Source organism: Anneissia japonica, unplaced genomic scaffold (genome assembly GCF_011630105.1).
Source record: "Anneissia japonica isolate Jap-2015-1 unplaced genomic scaffold, ASM1163010v1 scaffold287834_len5846547_cov211, whole genome shotgun sequence".
Classification (NCBI taxonomy): Eukaryota; Metazoa; Echinodermata; class Crinoidea; order Comatulida; family Comatulidae; genus Anneissia; species Anneissia japonica.
The window spans coordinates 5,576,916-5,600,266 of NW_022704992.1; the positions used below are offsets into that span (position 1 = coordinate 5,576,916).

The following is a 23,351-nucleotide window of genomic DNA, read 5'->3' on the forward strand; positions in this document are numbered from 1 at the left end:
AAAACTCCTTCCTTGCCTCAGTATTTTAAATTCATGTGTACATACAGTATTTATGTATTACCATAGAGAATAAAGAAAAAAAAACTATAGGATTTTAAGCATTCCCCAATTCAATTTCATTCAATGGAATGCTAATCACTGAAGATTTATCCAAATTACATACAAGAGTCCATAGGGAAACTAACAGACACCAGCCTATTACTGCATCATGAAAGTTTGGTAGGCATAAAGTGTAGCATAACATTTTAAACCTTGTGATTTCATCTTCTTGCCTATATTTTAATATTACTGTGACCATTAATAAATATTTGTAATTAATTACCGGCAAAAGTATTTTTAATGGTAAAATTAAGGATTTACAGTACATGAGGCAATGTCAAAAATCCAAAATGTCCATTGTACAGACTGGAAGGCCATACACACCTCAGCCCCACCATTACTGTAGTAAATTTTATGAATAGACACATCTACATGCCAAGAAATAGGACTCACAGACTGATGACAAATTAATAGTTTCTTCCTTGACAACGACAACAGAAAACAGGTCCTGTGCCCTCTGGACCTCCTACTAGCACAACCACAGAACAGGAAAATAATATATAAATTTCAGTGCAATGATTCAACTGTAACTTAATTAAATAATAATAATAAAAGAACCAATAATTTTAACTTACCAATTACCAATAACGTAACTTAATTAAATAATAATAATAATAGAACCAATAATTTTAATATTAAAGAATTGAATTGTATTTTTCCTATCTTAATTGTGTAGTTTAAGCAATTTTAACTTATCTTATTTTTCTTAATTTCTTCTCAATTTTAACTGATAGTAATGTTTTATTGTCCATTGTAATTTAAGTAATATATGTCCCTATCTATTTTTATATTTATTTTTTAATTGATTGTTTGTTTTGTTTTGGTGTAGTTATAATGTGAAGCGCCTTTGAACATGATTACTGATGGAAAGGGCGCTATGAAAATGTGGTAAATAAATAAATAAATAAATAACTGTAGGTAGAGTAATAAAGTTAGACTTAACCTAAATTAATAATGAGTTAACAGTTATTAGTGAAGGTTTGACCATCAATCTCTATACAATAGCAACTAGAGCAATAAGCTATTGAATTTAAACATATTCTGATTTACCATTAAATCTAACCTAATCGATCAAATGTTATTTTTTTTCCCTAGTAGTAATTTAGAATTGATTGTTTTTTGTTTTAAATTACATTTATAATGACATTGAATTTGACTGTATGTATTTTTAATGAAAAGTGTTTCCGCCAGATGATGGCTGTTTCTTTGAAAAGCCTTTGGAAGGACATCCAAGACAAGTGCATTACCATATCCAATGAATATTAAATTACCTCAAGACATATTTATCACAACTGTATCTACTGCCCTATACAACAAAGAATTTTCATCTTTTAGTCAAGAATTTATGATATTGTTTTGCAAACCCTGCCGTCTGCCTGTAATAATGACTTTGAATAATAATACAATTTTATTTTTTGAAGTGTTATATTAAATTTTTAATATGACGACCACTGCCATAAAATCTTCCAGTAAGAAATATGTAGTTCTTCCTCACAACTAAATAAATACAAAAAGCATTTATCATTCTGACTACTATAACATTTTTTACATCACATCACATTTTTTATGACCATGCTACAGGATAACAAATGAAAAGGGTCTTACTGTATGTAGGGAAGCCACGCTCTATTACTTTTTTATAACACCTACATTTTTTTAAATGTTTTTAAAACATTTTTTGTCTCCTCCAGATAAAGGCTTTTGGCAAAAGCACTTTGCTAAATGAGAAAACATACAAAATAATATTTCGCTTTCTCGCATACACAATTTTTGCTATGGTAAATCTCTAACTTTTAACAATTAATGCTTTCATATGGTCAATCGTGGTCAACTGTAGTGAAGACAGATGCCACCATGGAAAAGCACAAATTTTTTGGAACGTTAAAAAAAAATTTTGTTCTACCATAGATATAAAAATAACCTATTGCAGGAGGATCGTATAGAATCTTAACATAAAGGGGATTTTGATTGCATGGTTGAACCTAGAACATAATGACGTCACTAAAAAGTCATCTGCGCATGCGAGAACGTTAAGTTCATGGATTCTAGGATGCAATTTGGCCGAAATCTATAATGTGCAGAGAACTCAGGAAGGTCACCAATCGAAAGCTCCCTATTCTAATGGACATGATGGCGTCTTGCACATTCATACTCAATGTGGCCAGTGGGGAATCAATGCCACTAAGAAACCACCAAGAATCAAGAATGTGTTTACTTTTCATGTAACTCTTACTGATCGTCACTAACAAATTTTGTTCAGGTATCTCGACCAATCGTACTGATGTCATACTATGTCATAGTACAAGTTCAGCATTTACACTCTACAGTTTTAATTCATTCGTACACTATTATTGTTCTACCATACCATATCTTTATCACCTAGAAATCAATTGAGCTTGAATTTTTGAGTGCATGATTTTTCTACTTCGAACAATCTTGCTCTACCTCAAACAACCTTGCTCTGCTGTAGCAAATATCATGTATGTGGAAAGGGTTTAAACAGAAACATATCGCCCTAAAGCCAGGTACACACTTATCGTAAGATCATCGGCTGACAAATCTATCACTGCTCTTTGAGAGTGCTTGACGACGCAATACTATATAGTAATTGTTGATGGTAGACTGAGGTGAATCGTCATTCAAAACAATTTGTTGCGCGGGCCTCGTTGCATTGCGTTCTCCATGAAAACCTGTTGGCTGACAAACATCGGCGTAATGCGTACCTGGCTTAAGTGAGCGGATAATCAGAGATGAAATTGAGAATACATACGGCAACTTTGCACCAAGAACAGCTAATGGCTATGATGTCTTTTTGTTGGAATAATTTTTGTTGAAAGCCACGAGCACACTGCTTGCATTTCCCTTCTTGCCGCCTTCTATGTACCCAGTGATGGCGTACAACTTGATTCTATAAATTAAATAAAACAAAATTTAACATTCATTTTTCAATTCAATTCTGTAACAATTATTTCAGAATACCAGGTTTGACACTAACTATGCTAATTTCAATTGTATCATTTAATTGCTTTCATCTAATTCCAGTACTTAACCCTTGGATATTTGAATTGTATAATTTGTATATTTAAGTTATTTATAACTTTCAAACTAAAATTGAAAAAATGTAAAAATTTATTCATCAATAAATGGAAATTAAAAGTAACTCATCTGCAGTATGATCATATAAAAATTGTTGCATATCATTTCTATAAAATGCCAAAGGCCAAGATATATATATATATACTGTCTCTTATACACATATTAATAATACTGTATATAATATTAGGCCAAAAAAAACCCCAAAAAAACTTCTATTCACAGTACGTGGATCGAGAACTCTCACATACAAAATTTTGGAAACAGGTTAAGTCACCTGAATCTGATCACTAAATAGGTCATTTAAATATACATTGGATACAATTCAATTCAACACAATTCAATTAACATTTATTCAATTAATTAATCAAATACATCAAATGATAAATAACTAAAATATGGTGAGATTTTGAGGATTTTTAAGTTTCTAAATGAAAATGATTGGGGTTTTCAATCGTGTGGCTTAGCTCTGTAGGCTTTTAGCTCTATAAACTTCTTGATGGTTTGCTTGAGGTAGGGCATGGTACCATGACGTAGCAAGATATTAATCTATACAACTCTGTTTGTATCTGTGTTGCATGTTGTGTTTATTTTTTAGCCTTTAGTTAAGTAATAATACTACTTATACTACCTTGTTATCTTTGGATCATGTGGTTTACATCTATAAACCAAAATAATAATAATATAGCTTTTAAAGATTTTACTTACCTCACGGTAATTTCTAAAACTTGCATCTCTAAAGTTGGGTTTGCATTTAAAATTTATTCTTTCCAGCTGCCTCATACATGATGTATGCACTATTATTTTACAGGATGAACACTTCCTACGAGAACCAGTTTTCTAAAGATATATTGAAAAAATACTAATTAAAAAGACAAGAAAAATATAATATACTTTCCAATACATGCATGTTGCAGAATTTAACATAATGACTAATATGCAACAATCCATTTATACAATAAACCTCAATGAATATGCAATATTCTGAAATATGAGTGTGAATACTTTGTCATAATGTCATATTCTTTTGCATTTTGCATATTTTTCTTGTGTCACTTGGAGGGTGTATGCCTAAGATATGTGATTTTCGCTTTTTGTTTTCTGCCCCTTAATTTGACATAACACACAAAACTTTTGTTGTTCATAACATAGCTTTGTTCGTAAAATAGAATTCTTGTTGATGTTGTATGGAGCCAAAGGCCTAACATTTGTGGCGTCATACAGTAGGGGTTTTATTGTAGTTGTGTAGACAGTGCTAATTTTGATCTGTGACAGTAAAATTATGCAGTTTGCAAACGATTGTATACAGAGGGGTGCAGTATTCCATTTTGGGTAGTACCTTTTTCCTCAAGCATAAAGCCGAGTGGAAATTAATATAAGATATAATAATATGTCATATTGATTTCTTCAACTTTGATTAAGCAGTGCTTATTTGAGATCATCGCTTAGCAAAAAACAGTCATGTTGTTTGTAGCACTTATTCAAGAGCGATGCTTATTCCAGGGAGGTGCTTATTTAAATCATTTATGGTAGGCCTAGATTAATGTACTTTACTATTGTATCCTAGAGCTCTACTTGATATTTGGATTTGATTATTGGCTATATATAAAAGAAACTTATAAATTTCAAACAGCATCATATGTAATTTGTAATAAAATAAAAAATAATTTAAAGATAAAATTGAAGTGTTGTGTTGTTGAACTTGGTTCAAATTAACACAACAAAAACAAGCGGACGAGAACTCAACAATTATTTTAGCATGAATGAAAAAGTGTGCCGATTACTCTGATTGACCTAATTTACTTGTATCACTCATTTTTTCATTAGAAAAAACCATACACACAATGGGGCTTTATGTGTATATGGTCAAATATTGATTACAAATTTGGTAATTAATGAAAACAACAGCTACATTTTAAGGACATCTTTTTAGCGTAATGGCTAATGTTTTGCGGTAACGTGACTTCATTCAGAATATGACTTGACCAGATCTCATAAAAGACATACCTTACACACTAAGAACAAATATCTTTTTGGTTGGTCTTGACATCAAATTATAGATTCCAAGTACAGCTAATATTAAAGATCTTTCACATACATTTCACACTTCACCATATATTTCACTTCACGTAATATGCAAATAAGGTTTCCCTAGCAACTACAATATTGCCTACTAGTACTGCAGACTGGACCAATTAATTATGAGGATGTGATGTATAAAATAAATGAAGAAGTGATGGTAGACAGTGTATATATATATATATATATATATATATTTAATGTGTATGTATGAAAGTTTTTTGTAATAAAGAGAAAGTTGGTATATGCTTACACAAGTAAATAGTGATTTTAGGGTGTATGCACACAAAAGGTATTATAAACATTCAAAAGGTGGTTTGTTTTTCAAAGCATGCTTGATCAAATCAGACTTTTAATCTGTTTATTAAAGATTTTTCATGCATATCAAAATGAGAAAATATATTTCTACATTGCCTGTCATGCAGAACATATTAGATAAATTACTAATTCATGTTTTATTATGCAAATCATTAGATAATATTGCATATCAGGTGTTATGTAAATCATCTTAGGTGGCTCCTTTGGGTCTACGTTGACAACTGCGCTCATGCCAGGCGTAACGTAACTCAAGCTTTGTGAAGTCTCTAACACCTAGTGTTAACATGTCAGGTTGTCCATACGAAGTGGTTTGGGACAGTGAAAGCAGGTCATATTCATGGTTTATATTGGTGAGTCACTTAACTATGGTCTAGGTTTGAGACACTATTCACCCAGGGTTTGGTTGGAAGACTTAAAACCAGAGGTACATTGTATAAATCTGGCTTGTGTGCACTTTAAAGAACCAATTGCATTTTTTGGAAAAGTTACCCTAATGGTCTGGTTAATTTTACCCCTTGTCGTGGAACCATGTGAACAGGAAGCTATTAAGAACTTCTCTACGGTTGCTACAACAGTCACAGACCATGCTCATATGCAATTTAGCACAATGACGCTGCAAGTTATGGTAATTTCCTCTAACCTTTACCGATACCTTCATAGGTTTGCTATTGAATCATTCTCATCAAATTTCACATGTACAAAATGCGACCCCACTAGCATATCTTTTATGATGTCTCTTACTTCTGGTTCTACCCACATGTCAATATTGATTGTATTAGGATTTCTTTAAGACTGAACCCTCTTGCAGACTGGGAAAGAAATAATGAAACTCACTCTCTCTTTCTCTTGACTTGTTCAATGCCCTATTGGCATTAATAATGTTGGCGCTGGTTCGAACGGCAGCTCGCTTATGATTACCGTTCTGGAGGTGGAGCAAGTCTTCTCGGTTAAGGATTGTAAACCATGGACCAAGTGTACACAATTGGCTCATGTACACTAAAGAACCAAGTATATCTTTCGAGAAGAGTAGGGAGTTACCCTGGTGTACTGGTCTATATTAGCCCATGTTGTGGACAGACATGAGTAGCTGGTAATATTTTACTGGGTAGCTCCTTAGGGACGAAGAAAGTATTAGCTAATGTAGTCCACGCTTTGACTCCTCTGATCCTCATGAAATAGCACTATATAAATGTTGTAATGTATTATGTATCTCCACAATGACTGCCTGAGACAATTTTAATTTTTAGCACCTACTGTACTGTCCAGAATGGTACTTTCAGACTTTTATAGTGTTCTAAACTGAGAACTGAATTTTGAGCATAACAAAAAAATACATTGTAGGCCAACAATGGGCCATAATTGTGATGTGGTACTTTGTGTTTTGTATTAATAAATGTGAAATATCTGAAAAAGTGTAAATTTCATAGGTGTCTTAAGATTTTAGGGGGCTGGCGAAGAAGTCGGGAGACTGGGTCTGAAATCTTGAGTCTTACACCAGATGTGCGAGACTAGGTACTATCCAGACAGGCCAGCTGTCACCTGACCCCGGCACAAGGGTAGTTAAGCTCAAGCTAGAGCTCTTCGTACAAGAACACAAGTCAAATGTGTGAAGTTTAGCCAGTTGTTTTAAAAAGAAAATCATCTTGAATAACTATTAATTCACTAAAATTCATAAAATGGTACTGTATGAATTATAGTTAATCATTTTGAATCATACAGTATCATTACCAGGTTTTAATACAGTATGCAAATCATATTAATAAATATTCATTTACATAGTAGTCTTTGGCTATGTGCAAACTTGGAGATAAGCTGGGCTTGAGTTAAGCCCGGCTTAACTTTGCCAGGCGTTCAGACTAGCGGGATTAGCTAGACGTGAGAACCGAAAGTAAATTTTGCATACTCATGAACTGGAAGCCAGAAAACAGTTTTCAAAACATTGCGCGTGAGACGTACGTGGTTGGTTTTCTGCAGACGTAAATAAACATATCCTAAGCAAGCCCATTCAGCAAATAAATATGCATCCTGCTTTTATATCATTAGTACCGTTGCTCCTGAGATGTATCGATGTAGATTACAGAAATGTGATCGATGACATTTTATTGATGATGATGTACCACATGATTTGAAGTTTATAATTTTGTGTTTTGTTATTGCTAATTTGATCAAATCAAGTCGCCGATGACAGTTGAGGAGAAAGGGAGCTGCTGAGAAAGTCGCTCTAGCTTATGGCAAGCTGTTCAAGACGAAGAAATTAAAACGAAAACATTACGTCATCGAATGCTGATTGGTCAATTTTTTTTACCCGAGGTCAATAAGAGACCCCCCGCATCGTTTAAAGCACGGCTTAGAAAAGTTAAACACGGTGGCACGCCAGGCCTAGTTACTATAAGTACACAGCCCGGCTTGAGAAAAGCCAGCTAGTTCAGACTGGCAGGTGGATAAACCCGGTGAGTTCAGCCGGGTTTATCCACCTAGTCTGAACTAGGCCTTTATCTAGGATAGCATTAATCCATTTACCATTATCATGTTTTATTATATATGCAAATAATCTTGAATGCTAAAATCATCTTAGTTAACATTTAATTTAGAGAGCTGGTTTCCTAATGCAAATTATATGGTTAGATTTTAAATACATATACCAGATAATAAATCATCTTGGTTGGCTTTATATAAGATTAATTACATTTAAATAATTTTGGTTGCCACATTCATTTCAAACTACCACATTGGTTTGCACTAATATCAGGTTATATTATGCAAATCATCTTGGTTAGCATAATTTCAATCATTTTGGATTGTATTATACATGATTTAAATACATACAAATAATTTTGGATAACACATGCATTATTATGCAAAATGATGTTGGCTTGCATAGTAATACCAGGTGTTTTATTATGCATATCATCTTGGTTAGCATAATTTGACTTACTTGGGTTGTACTGTATTATACACGATTAAATTATATGAAAATAACACATGCATCATTATGCAAAATGATCTTGGCTTGCATTAGTAATACCCGGTAGCCTGGTTCTCACGAGAGCCCTAGTATCCGGATTGGGAGCTAACCGTTAGTGCTAACCGTTAACACCTGCGTGAGAATGCCTGATCAGTTAGTGCTAACCGTAAGCAGTATCTGGATACCGCTAACAGTTAGCAAGCGCTATCGGTTAGCAAGTTGAGCGCGTTTTTATCATCAACCAATCACAACTACGCGTTTACAATTTCCAGTTTCTTATTGGCCAGTGATTCGATCATCATATTCTTGGTATCCGGATCGGGATCTTCTCGTATGGACGCACGGCAGCTAACGGTTAGCAGGATCGGATCTTGCCAACCGTTAGCTGCCGTGTGAGAACATAGCCTGAGTTTTATATGCAAATCTTCTTGGTGGCATTAATTCTGGAAAAAAAACCTTATGCAAATCAGGTGTTATCATGCAAATCATGCAGGCATGTACAGTACCACTGTGTTACCAACAAGTTTTTTGGAAGAGATTGAATTTCGTCTATTATGGGATAACTACAAGGAAATGCAAATAAATTAAAATAAATTAATTCAAATTAGGCCAATATGAAGAATAATTTTCATTTTTCAATCCATTGGAAAGGATTCTCTTAATTGAAATAATTATCAAGCTAATCAGTCATAACAACACCTGTAATAGGAAATATGAAAGTCATTAAATATTCTTAGATTCTACAGATATTTATTTTATTTATGCATCAATACTAACTGTATACAAAACACAACTAAATTTAAAAAAAATTGATATTAGTTGAAGTTGATCATCATTAAGAATAATTATTCTTATGATAAACATTATAATAATATTATTAATTATATTTTTGATTTAAACAAAAATAAAACTAAACATAAACCATACTTATCAAAATATAATTAACAATTTAATGACAATGAATTGATGATGTTGCTGCTGAAAAATAGTATCTGTATTAATCCAATATTATAATAAATATATTTTATATTACTATAAAAACTAATTATATTAAATCTTATATTGATATTGGAAAGGTTTCAGTCTTCACACTTATAAAGAACAAATTGAAAAACGTGACCATGATTTAAAAATATCATAATTTCCAATAACAATAACCTCTGTAGCATCCTATCGTAATTTATATCTACAGAATATCAATCAAGAATCTCCATTCTTCCGAATATTACAGACTGTTATATCTATCATGATTTCCCCTCAAATGTGACGACAAAAAAAATGTGAATATATTGTTATCATGTACACGTCAACAGCTGAATTACCTTGAGAAATCTTAATCTTCTGCTATCTAATAATCCCTTAAATGATCCCATTCCAATCCCATCAAATGATAAGTATTGTATGAAAAAAATTACTAATAAAATAACATATTATTTCCAATGACTTCAGACTATTATTAGAGCGACATTCAATCATGTAGGCATCAGAAAAAATAAAATTTAATAATTGAATACCATATCATATGAAGAAAAAATAAAAATATAGTTAATATGAGATGAATTCTCTAATATCACTTAATAAAACAAAACTTATGGTGCTTACAATTTGCGTATTATTTCTATAAATTGAATGGGAAGGAAAGTGTGCATTAATGGAGCATACTACTTTATGAAATTTAATGAATACATAGTATGTTTTGATTGCACCACAAAAGTGGGTGACTGATATTTCCACATGATTATAGAAGCTTTGCATGCGATCAATAATTTTTATTTTATCAAGAGTCAGTATGGCCAATGGACTACAGAATCTGTCTCTTATACACATCTAGATGTGTATAAGAGACAGGTTAACACCTGCGTGAAAATGCCTGATCAGTTAGTGCTAACCGTAAGCAGTATCTGGATACCGCTAACAGTTAGCAAGCGCTATCGGTTAGCAAGTTTCAGAGAATTAGCATATCATGAAAAAATAATTGTGTTAAGGATGTTTTCAACTCACCAGACAATCCTGTTCCCCTACATAACAGCACTCCCCAGAAGCATTTGTCTCCTGCCATAAGTGGTCCCCTAGTATTGCATTCTCCTGCAATGTGAATTACAGTCAGCTTATTAATGGTTCTGAAGATTTAATTACAGCTAAAAATAGATTATAATTCTGGATTGAACTATTCAACTGTACACTATATCATATACCATTCCCATCTATTATAGGTTTCATTTCATATACAGTAGAGACCTAAAGCAACTAATACTAACAAGGTACTTGCTACTAAAAACAGTAAGGATAAAAAAAAGTATTAATAGAATCAGTATATAATCCTCAATGCTAAAACACTCATTCTTTCAACTTTAGCTCTCTAGCTCTAAAACCCATTGCTTCAAAATTGGCAACCCAGATTTCACAAGAGAACTGGACATACAATGTTCAGACATGTGCATTTAAATTTACAAGATGTCGGTACATTCTACGTTCTAAGTCCTAGCAGATGAAAAGCACCCTGTTAATTCATCCTATACATCATGGCATTTGATCTTGGTACGACTTAGAACATGATCAAAAGCTTCCTATTAATGTACATCATTACATTTCAGGTTACTACAATCATATTGGAATCTCCTAATCTGCTACACATACATTCATCCTTGTCATGAAAACTCCTGACAATTACTTTTCATTCATACTATTCATTTCATTTTGCCATGACATTGTCATCATGATACATGCTTAAACTGCTAATTACAATGCTTACAATACATTTAGTCTTGTTATGATTCTCAAATTATGCTTCAACTCTTAAAAATTGCCAGTCACTCCTATACTTTTACCATCTTGCCATAACAAATGCCATCATGCATGCTGATCCTCAACAAACTGTCCAAGATTCCTGTTAAAAGGCCACATCCACCTTAGCTCCATTATGGTTGGAACTGAGATAAACCAATCCTTTTATTAAGAAGAGGTGCTTCTAGATGCCCAAAAAATGCATTCACAGGCTGTAATAATTGGCTGAGACAAAATGATTGGTTTCTTCCTAGATGGGGAGAAGGGGGGATCAGGGTTATCCAGCAGCGTATCCTCAGTTCTGGGTGGTGATGCAACGATGTTTGCAACCTCTAAGTATGCTACCCATGTATTCAACAATTGAAATGCCTCTCACCAGTCTGCTACCTAACTTTTCCAACTTTTAACTTCAAATACCTTCTGCTAACAAGATTCTTACCGCAAACCTTAAAAATGACCCTATAAATGGAAAATTTTTTTTTTCGTATTGCCATAGCATTTAACTCTTATAATACTCAAAGAGTACAATAAGAAATCTATAAAAACGATGCTCATTACCAATATTTTTTTTTTTAATAATTGGATGTTATGATCTATTTGATTATTTTCAAGAATCAGATTAAAAAAAAAAAAATGTATTATGCTGTAGCATAATTTACTTCAACAATTTAAATTATGGGTATCATACAAAATGAAGTTATATTTATGAACGTTGTAATATTATATTCAAGGCTACAGTATTTTAAACTGTGAATATGGTGAACACAAAAGAACACTGCTTCATATTCATTTCTGCTGATGGGAAATGTTAATGGACCTGCAACAATCGTCTATTGATTTTCTTCTCAAAATCAAGACAAAATTGCATTGCTGCTTCTAACAAGATAATGATGTGGACTCAAACAATGGGTTCCACTCAATATTCTACTCAAGATTCAGAACAATAATAGTAGTTAGACTCAAAATTAAGGATAATGGATTTCGCTCAATGTTCGAGGATAAATATAGTGGTAGGCCTACTCAGAACAGAGAAATATGGGTTACATTCAAAGATGATCCGTTAACCGTATAATAATAATAATAATAATAATAATAATAATAATAAACAATAATATAAGAATAGTAATAATAACAATAAAATTATCTTTTTTAGAACATGACAATATTATTGAGAATATCCAATGGTATACAAATCTCATCAGTTTTTACTTTGCCTTTCTCAATCGAAGGAACAAAAATAATGATTCAGGTTCGGCATCATCTAGACCATCATCTATATACAGTACGAGGTGTTTTGGGACACATCATTCTAAAATAATTCCAACTCGCAGCTTAAAATGAGTTCTGGATACATGCATCAACTCTTTATTAAACAATAACAAAGATGATATCACTGCACAAAAAGGTACATTAATCTATTATCTAGTAGCAGTCTTATGTTTTGATAGAAAACTTCAGTCAGATAATCTCAGCAGTACCATTGCCAGTGGCGATCACATAATGATCTTAACAACAAATTATTACCAGTTTCAATCTCATAATGGTATGAGAAATAACTACTTGAATATGTTGTTACTGGGGCCTTGAAATTTCCATTTAGAAAAATGTGGTGAACATGTTACATTAGATGGGTCAAATACCGCCCAGATTCCCATATAGATAAAAATATATGTTAGTTTTAAAAGTGCTGCCTCTCTTTTTACTGTTAATATATTTTAAAAGCATACATTAATATTTTATGACATTTTAGTGTTTATTTCTCACTTCCACATAATAAGTATCACTGTTGAGTTAAAATACATTTTTTTTGTAAAAACAAGAGGCTGAATTAAGAAAATAAAAATTTATGCTACCAACATACTTTATGCACACAAATAATACAAACGTAACTTACAGTCCAATCAACAGTTGTCCTAAGTTCCCGCTCACCACTGGTTTGGCTTGTAATTGGTAAATGGTTTGATGGTAATCCATGGAGCTGGTTGACATAAGCATTTGATTTTGAAATAGCTTTCCTAAAAAAAAATAAATAAAAATTGACATTAGATACTAATATACTAACATACTTATTATTATTATTATTAGACTAATATACTTTCGCACGTTTTGAATTTTAACAAAAATATTTCTATTATTGCAAAAGGACAATTTGACATTCAAAATACATATTATTTAATTGAGATGTCATGTTAGTACTATACAAGATAAAGAATAAATGGAATGCAACAAACAAAAAAATTAAATACGTAATAAACTTCAACATAAAGTCACATTCTTCAGATTCAAAAGTTGGCGAATGTACAACTTTTTCTGTTGAAGCTGCCGACGAAAACCCTATTCAAAAAATCACAAAAACCACACAATAATGAAGCACTACAAGTACCTCATTATTCATTCCATATGTTATCCCCAAAAAATCACCTTCCATTATGTTTCCTGTTTATTGACCTTTTATGAATGTTGGTGTCATAAGAATTCAATGAGTTCTACAAGTGAAATCATTTCCTTGTACTCATACTGTATGACATGAACCGTACCAATTTATATTAAATTTCAAACGTTTGCCACTTAAACATAAAACATCTATCCCAAATATTATTAATTTTTGAAGAACTATATTTATTTTTAACAAGGGCATTTCATGTAGTGGCATAATGAAGGGGAATACTCAAGGTCCCTGGCTAAGGATTCTTTGGGCTCTACTACCCTATGGGACACGTAAGGCCACAGTGAGGCTATTGGACCAAGTCTCCGTCCACTTAGGTGTTTGACATTTTTATGGGAGTACAGATATTAACATGCTTTTTTTTTTGTTCTGCACCGTTGCTTAGTCGATTTGGGACCCACGAGAAAGCCCATATTCGTTATGTCACTAGACCAAGAATTATCCTGTAGCTGACCATAATGAGAACCTTGATGCTCTAAAGCTGGACACTCACTGCATATGAAGGTTTGCCGCGATTCTATGGAGAACACAATGCCAAGACGCACACGCAATGGATCGTTTTTAATTTATTTTCACCTAAAAAATTATAGTGCGAACAGCATTTTCTCCAAGTCAAGTGGCAAGTTAAAACAAGCAAATCATGCCCCGGAAGAATAACCAGCCTGTTGTCCAAAAGAACAACACTAATATGTTTTTTTTTTTTTAGCATTTTGCACGCCTAATTCAAATATGGATGTGGGCAATGATCGCGCATTTGAACAGCAATATGCAAAATCTGCATATTTAAATTGAATAGTGAACAATGGTATAAATTAAACTCTGATTTCATTTTGATTAAAATTAATCAATTGTAATTATGAATTTTAGTGAGCAAATCCTGTTGAGTGCAGAATCTGAATGAAAAAAAAAACCCATTGGTTGAGAAGTTAACAAATCTGCTCCAGTAGGTTTTTGTTTTTCCTAACAATTTCTCCAACATTAAACAAGGTGTCTAAAATTGGAAGGTACAGTAGTATATCTAGGATGATGGGTGGGAGGGAGAGGGTGTGGTGGTGCAAAGGTTAAGTAGAGATCCAGCAGGAATACCTAGGGCATAGAGAGGGTGTCATAACTCCTTTTATTCATCAATAAAATTCTATTTATGTTTTCTTGGCCTGTAAGTAGAGGCTTTTCGCAAAAGCATTTTACGATAATGAGAAAACAAAATTCATATTTAAATTTCAGTGTCTACTGATCTTTCAAATATGTTGTAGAAAAAATGTCTTCCATAAACATGTGCATACATCCATAGTTTAAAATATTTGTAGATTAAAGAATGCAAGACTGGGCACAAACAACTGTTTGAATAATAAAAAAAAAAACAGAATGAAAAATGTAGTATTTAGTGAATGCTGACAAAACTAACTGTAATGTAATGCTACAATCAACGTTGCATAGCAAATATTGCTAGGTTTTGTTCACTGGTCTGTGATTAAATATTAATTCAAATGTTAAGATATTACAATATGGTGGTTAGATTTCTATAAATACGACTATATGAAGCAAGTCAAAATGTGAAAACACATTTATAATAATTTATTATTATTATTATGATTACTACTATTATTAAATCACATGTCTGGTTATAAACAATGATCATTATGCTTCAAATAATTTGACAAGGCAAAAAACCCCCACAATTATTCACTTTGGAAATTGACAGCAGAAGTCTAAGTAATAAGTCAGTATGTTTTGTCAGTAGCAATATTAACAAGGGCTGGGTGACAATTTGGTCAAAGCCAACAAGCTAAGCAAACATTATCTACCTATAATTCATTAAAAGATAAGATAATACAAATATTATCTCAATCACAATGACAAAGAGTAATTAAATGATAACAAAAATTATCTAATAAAGATTGTGAAAACTTATTAACATTTAAAAAAAGGAAGTTGAATGCAGTTATAACTAGGAACAAAATTTGCATACATTGAAAATTCTGATTATCTGATGTATAAACTAATATATAACATTTGATCATGTAAGGAGTTTGAAATTTCTAGCACAAAAATGGCCATACAATATATGAAGTAAACAAAATGGAAATTGCATACAAATGTATGTACTAATAAAATATTATTTGTATGCACATAAATAAAACCATAAAAACTTCAAACATAAGATTACAGTCAAATTCCTCAAATTTTTCGATAACCTTGATATTTAATCTGAAAACACATTATTCAATGTTACAAATCAATGTTCAATAAAAAATCTAATAATAAGCTAACTGGTTATTTAAATATTCAGAATTATAATTAGGACAGACAGTTAACGTCTGTCAACAAATCAAATATTGACTATGAAATGAACTGTAACAGAAGATGGTATTGTAAATAATGTACATTATAATACTTTTACACTACAGTCAAACGGCTGCAGTGTTAATTAGCTATTGGCAAACAGTATAACATATTCATGAGTACACAGAAAATAATGAAATTATTGATGTGCTGTAAAATATGAAAGGTAGCTTGAGGGTGATGAAAATGACCTATTTTTGTTTTTCAATTCTATAATGTTTCAGATTGTTTCCCACAAGTAAAGCATCACTTTTATGAGCATCAATGGACAGGCTTTACCTCATCAACTATAGACTGCCTGGAAGTAAAATTCCAACTGGACACCATAAAATATGACTATTAAATTATGTTAATGCTAGTCTACTTTTAAAGAGTGATCAAATAATCAAGCCAGTGCTTAAAAAAAGGATGAGAAAAAATAGATGGAAAGAAAGAGGAAAGTAAAAGTGCAAATACTAGTGGAATTGGTAATTTGGAAAAAATATTCAGTACCACTGACAAATGACTGTGTGATAAATGATGAAAATGATGATAATGATGATGAATCTTTATTTATTATTGATAATTATATATTATCATTAATAAAATCCTGCTGCCAACACCTGTAATGTTTTAGCTTTTACGAAGCTGTGATTCATCATTTGGTTCATCATCAAATTAAAATGAACACTTGTTTGTATAATTATACCTCTGTGGTATAATGACAATCTAACACTACACTAATTAGTTCTTTCAAAATAATATATGAATGAATGGATTGGATTGGATTTTTTCAGTGTCAAACACACAAAAGGATATTGCCACAAAAGATTTATACTCAGTGGGGTCCTTCTTGAGGAAAATTTGGCAGTACACCAAGAGACAATGCCCTGCTCTTTCTGAAGCGTGTACAATGTTCTTTATATATTAATTTGGCAGTACACCAGGAGACAATCTGCCGTTCTTGTCTGAAGAATGTACATCATTCTTTAAACATGAATTTGGCGGAACACTGGGAGATAATCGCCTGCTCTTTTCTGAAGAGTGTACAATGTCCTCTAAGCATGAATTTGGCAGTACATTAACAGCCAATCTGCTTCTTTTTTCTGAAGAGTGTAGAGTGTTCTTTAAACATAATTTGGCAGTATATTGGGAGACAATCTGCTGCTCATTCCTGGAGAGTGTCGAGCGTCCTTTAACGTGGGACTTTAAAGACACAGTTTACATCAGATAGAAATTGTATATTTTGGTCCCATTGAATAATAACAGGCCTAAAAATAATGAATGTAATCCATAATTATCTATGAAGGTTGGTGTAATTATTGCTTACATATTGTATTCAATTAAAAGAGCTAGTTCTAAAAAACAGACCAAATATTAATATTTATAACTACAGTATGGTCCCTATACAAACTCATAACAAAAGAAAATGGTTTCATATTATGTGTTGATAGCTTCATAACTAAGAAGCGTATGATCACATACTTCCTTTGTTTCTTCCTGGGTATTCATTATCAATTTACGGTTTTGCCAGAAAAACTTACAAGCATGCAAAATACAGTATATGCTTATTTTTATAAAAACCTATAGTATGCATTCACAAAACCAAATTCCTAAATCTAAACATATTAATAATTATAAAATGAGAATTAAAAATTTACTTGAAGCTGTCTGTTCTATTTGTTGGTACATCACACTGCACATGTGCCTTTTGGGCAGTCAGGTCACTCTCGCTGGTCAATCGACGATAAAAACGCAGAAAAACTCGCTTGCTACTTCCTCCTTTTGTTTTTGTTGCTGTATCCAAAGATTCAGATCGCTTCATAGTGCTTGGTGGTGAACGCCAGCGTTCAAATTGACACACTAAACTACAGAAGGCCTGTCCAATGAGTTAGTCTTACTCCCTATGTAATTACTAAAACCATCAGCCAATGAAATGCTAGTCTTGTAGTCATTAAGCCTATTGATGATGATACAACTCCCTAGTTTTCAATGTGTGTTATGAATGACACCATAATATCTGGCTACTGTGGTACTCCACGCTAGCATGGTTTGCTGCTTTCACCCGCTATACAATGTATTATTCTACTTAATCAATGGATGATGATCTTGGCTATTCTTGTATCAAACTGACTACAGATGCTGTTACTGCCTGCGTATATATACAGATGCTATTACGCCTGCGTGTATATATATAGTTAGCCTAACATATGAACTGTTGGCTCATATCAATACTTCAATGGAGGAAATGACAATCAATGTCCCCAACTCTGATGGACCCCACTTCACCTTCATCTTTATCATCTCCCCTCCCCCATCTAGGACAACAAATTTATCTCATATAAAAGTATTTAATAATAAACAAAACCACCTAATGAAATTACCATGTTTAAAATTAACTTTTTGGTAGGGTAAATCTATATAAAAAGATATATATGAAAATTGCAAATCAAAGATGGCATACAATAAATGTTGGTCTTGAAAGAATTTTATGGGTTAATGGAATGAATTAATTATTGACTGTAATTTAATAAACAAAATAAGGATTCTATGATTGTGGTTCTATGACCTTAATATTAAAGCCCCATTCCCGGCAAAATTTCACTAAAAATTACTTTTTTTAGAAAATATGAAGGTATAACTTGGGAATTCCCCTTCATGCCTATTCTAAACAACAGAGCTGTGGTGTTGTCTGGGCCTGTTGAGACAAACTAAACCCATGTGCACTGGGCGAGCCAACAAATTAGCGTTCGTGTACGTGAAACAGCAACCATGTGCACTGCACTGGGCAAGCCAACCAATTAGCGTTCGTGTACGAAACTATGCCTACTCAGCTTCGTGTAGAAACCAGACAAGTTTTTCCATGGTTTGCCCATGTTTGCCACACAAAGCTAAGGAGGAAACCAATTATTTTGAGCGCCATCGGTAGTTGTTCATCTCACTCAGTTCACGTGGTTTTAGATTATAACAAACCGGTATTAGACTCAAACAACGTTGCTGTTTAATGAAAATACGTTGCATTATGGTTTGCTTATTGTTATAGTTTATTGTTATAGTCTTTTTACTTATGGTTGCTCTGAAAAGGGCCGTTTGTTTTGAATATTTTCTGGGTTTTTGATGACGTCATCGTCGATACGAGGTGTACGTAAAACCGAGAGTTCGTATAACTGGGGTACGTAAAAACGAGGTTCTACTGTACCATTGATTATTAAAAAGTAAGCTTTATTAAGAATAAAATAAAATGAAAGTACAATGAAAATGGTGAACAAAATTGTTCAAAATATAATTTTATCAAATGAAAGTGACATACTGTAATCTATTGGAAGCCTATCATTAAACTCAAGTAAAATCTCCATCCTCCCCCCCCCCCCAACAAAGTACTCTCGCCTCTAATAATCACGCTCAATTAGTTAAAAATCATCTCAAATCACCTTATTTTGCAAGTTAGCACCCCTCACCTAATCATCTAACCCCCACTTCACCTTCACCTCTATCAGGCTCCCCACCCCATTTCAGGACTCCTAGATACGGCACTGGCTATACTTGAATGATAATGCTGCTAACATTAGAAAGTCATAAAGTAGTAGGAAGTTCAATGAAAGTTGGGCCATAGCACCCGCATCGGATGAATGCCTCAGCAGGCTGTCTCTACCAATGGCTTGGGCCTGAACACCTAGAGTCCTTAGTGAGTTCAAGTGTGTCATACAGATGCAGTACGTGTCAAGACTACCTATCTCTATACACAAAACATGGCATGGCAATGTTCAGTGTTTTTTAAATTTAAACAATGGTAGGAATGACCTGTTATTTCAGTAGGTAGCAAAAAAGTGATAAAATCGGTAGCCTACCACATGAATTGGTAGGGTTGGCAGATATGCCAATTTGTTGATTACTAGCTGCAACAACATTTATGGAAATCTGATCCAGTGAGCTTATATCACAAAGAAAACTTTACATACAAATATTTCTTGTCACCTCACCTTCTGCTCATTATACTTTATTATACCTGTTTCAGCCACACTATAATTATGGAACGCTATTGTCATATCTAGGCTGGTGGCCTGTTTGTAGACCAGGTTTTGTATGCACTTTAGCTTGAGGTCCAGAGACTTGACTTCAGAAGTTCCTTTTTCAGTTGTAAGAAGAAAGTGTCAGGATTTGAACCTACAGCTTCTTGCTGTCAACCTGAGTATTGTACTGTTAGACAAAATGGTTCATTTGAATAACTTGCGAAAAAGGCGGCCTTTCGCAAAGGTGTAAGTACTAGAGCGGGTCCAGAAAGAAAAAGGGCACTCCTGTATAAATGACATAAGTTTAATCTAATATTTAGATAATCAGTCTGGGAAGGTCAGTCAGCCAATACTGCAAGTATCCAAGATTAATGTTGTTAAGCACAATACTGAATATTGTGCCCATCTTTATGATTTTAGAAAGGCCTTTGCAAATCAAAGACAAATTAACTTTTTAATAAAGAAGAACTGTGAGCCCCTGTGAGCCAATAATTTTGTATATAATGATGACAAATGTAGGCAAAATACCGACAAAATATATAGTAAAAATTGCATTATGCAGTACATGCTAAAACGTTATGATAGATGTAGAAATTCCTTATTCGTCACGTATTGTTTAATTTTAGTGATTAATTTGGTCACTTAATAACATATATTATTCCATTATATTTAGTGAACAAATGCCTTGTATCAGCTGCATTCACTGAAGTGGTGCGTTCTACCTATATACTGAATATTATTTTTTTCTCCTTCCCCTGTACTGTACTAATGTAATTTTAATGAATATCACGTTTTTCTTTTGTCGTAGCGTGACAAGTCCTCGTCCAATATTTTTAGATTCATGTTAGTGTAAAATTATTTTTTATGATATTTTAATGGACATAAATAGAAACTCGTCACAAACTTCTGGTCCTTGCTCAAATTAGTATAATGCTGATATGCTGGAACAACTGCTGAATGATATAGACAAATATCCAGTCTCTCAAAATAACTCTCTCAGTCTATCATTTTTAAAAAGCGCCAGCGCAGTTGCGCTACTCTACACTACACCCCTGGGCTTCTAGTAGAGCAAATAGTTGCGCTCCTTGCTGCTAAAAGGGATCATGTGTTAAAATCCATGTCTCCAAAAATGTCCATGATCAAAAAAGATAAAATCACATTTTCATTTGATAAAACAATATTTTATTATGAATTTACATGGATTTCATGTGAAACTCATTTTTTTTTTAAAGCCAAATTTTGTTTAGTTTTGGACCTCAAAGTGCATACAAAACCTGGTCTAAGGTACTCTTGTGCTTGATGGAATTCAGCAGCACAGGTCTACTTTAGCCAGTGGTGGCACAAACTTTAATTCCATCACTGGCGAACTGCACTTTCTCCAATCAGGAGTCCAGTTAAAGCAGACATTGGCCTAGGCTCCAAATTGTGTCACCAACGAAGCATCATCTCTAGAATCACACACACTCTGTTTAGAGTCTTCTACAAATTCTGCAATTTAACTACTGTACAAATAGACGATTCGACAATGTTTGTTTACAGCCAGTCATGTGACATATTGGGTATACATGAAAAATATTACAGTTAATACACACTGTTAACGTGAGAAATAAGTGGCTATGAAAGGCTATATGATTGTTCAAAATAGTATATAAATAGTATATAATAGTCAAAAAAGTCCTCATCACCTTCCCCACAAGGATAGCAGCCTGTGCTGTCTAGCCGCTATAGTAAACCCCACCAAAAATAGCCTAATAAAGCACCTCTCATGGAAGTTGAACAACTAGTTTTTGTAACTTTGTGATTATATTCGATTCTTTTTCCAACAGAAGTAGTAGTAGTTATAATGGTAATGGCAAGATATTTGTAAAATCGTCTCAAAGGCGCTGACAGTATTCAGACCTTGAATCAAATTGAAAAAAAATCATAAAAAACAAATAATAAAAACTATAGCTATACTAAAATTTAATATATAATTTCCCTACAGTGTAAAAAAATGTTCCAAAGTTCCTCTGATACAGTACAAGTCCATTCCCCTTGAAAACAACAAATTGGGCCAATATGGGGAGGAGGGGTTATACCCGGGGAATCTCTTTTTCAATTAAAAGGCAATTTTTCCAGCACTGCATGCTTCATTCAAATCCAACATTTTATTTTTTTTAGAGTATTTTTAAAATTCAGCAAAGCTACTCATTACAATCATACCCAGGGCTTTTGCCCGAGGAAAAGCTGGTATGTAAAATTGGGCGTAAATTAGGGAGTGGGCTTAGATCCTACGGTAATTGTAATTAGTGAGGATCAGCGACATTTGGAATGATGTATTAGGATGCTACTAATAATTAAGACAAAAACGTGTGTATTACACTCTATTGACTTATACTTCTCATCAAAATCAGAAAGTTCCATTCAATGGATGAAGTTTGCATCACACCATGGATAAATCTTCACCAAGAATTCCAAAATGTATAAATAAAAAAAAACACATGACAATTGGAGTGTACTGCTGAACTATGTTAGCCATCTATGAAGTTGCTGCTACCAAACAATTTAGAAGCAAGATGCACCCTGATTGTTAAAATCTATCTTGTCAAAAAAGTGAACCTAGCAAAATGACTTTTGAATGAAAAAAGTATTCTGGCCCCCAAAACGAGGAAAATCATCAGGTAAAGACTATTCCTCTGATTACAAGCAACCACTGACTTGTAGGAGTGCAGTTTTCTCACTGGTACTGCTACTATCCATATATATAGCAGATTGCAAAAAGTGAATTGTTTGGCTTATTGTTCATGCTACATGTTTAGTAATATGACTGCTATAAGACACCTGCTGCTCAGTGCAGACCACATAAAAAGATTGAACATGAAAATAAGGTTTCCTTATAATTGTCTTGAGTAACATAGGCTACAGTCAATCAAGGTTAAAATGTGTGGATAGAAGTTCTATATGTGGTGTAGTAAACACTAATATTAACCTCAACCAAAAACATGGGCAAAAATCAATACCTCAGTATTAATTTAAGTAAAAAGTATTATTTAAAAAAAAATGAGGGTAGAGCAAAAGGTCTTGAAGATGCCATACAGTACATCAAATGGTATATATTAACAGTATACCCTGTCCTCGCACTTCTTGTTTCTATGCTCAGTCCTACAAGTGTACAGTCTGTTATTTTGCTGGAGATAATGTGTCCCCTGGTACTACACTATTAATGTACACTGTCCTCTTGCTGCCAGTTCATGTG

At 33.1% G+C, this 23,351-nt stretch overlaps 1 protein-coding gene across 9 annotated transcripts in view; it reads right to left on the reverse strand.

Annotated features, from left to right (window-relative positions):
• LOC117104916 (diacylglycerol kinase zeta-like) overlaps positions 1-23,351 on the reverse strand; it is a 63,126-nt gene that overhangs the window by 22,568 nt on the left and 17,207 nt on the right. For 6 of the 9 annotated variants that reach the window (XM_033245847.1, XM_033245844.1, XM_033245841.1 and 3 more), the window contains 4 exons: positions 13,233-13,353; positions 10,556-10,639; positions 3,901-4,032; positions 2,870-3,007 (listed from right to left, as the gene is read on the reverse strand). In XM_033245847.1, the coding sequence (XP_033101738.1) occupies positions 2,870-3,007; positions 3,901-4,032; positions 10,556-10,639; positions 13,233-13,353 (475 nt within the window). Of the gene's footprint in view, positions 1-2,869; positions 3,008-3,900; positions 4,033-9,060; positions 9,113-10,555; positions 10,640-13,232; positions 13,354-13,584; positions 13,666-17,767; positions 17,957-23,351 lie in introns of those variants that run through there. The other 3 variants (XM_033245843.1, XM_033245849.1, XM_033245850.1) reach the window with 3 other exon arrangements.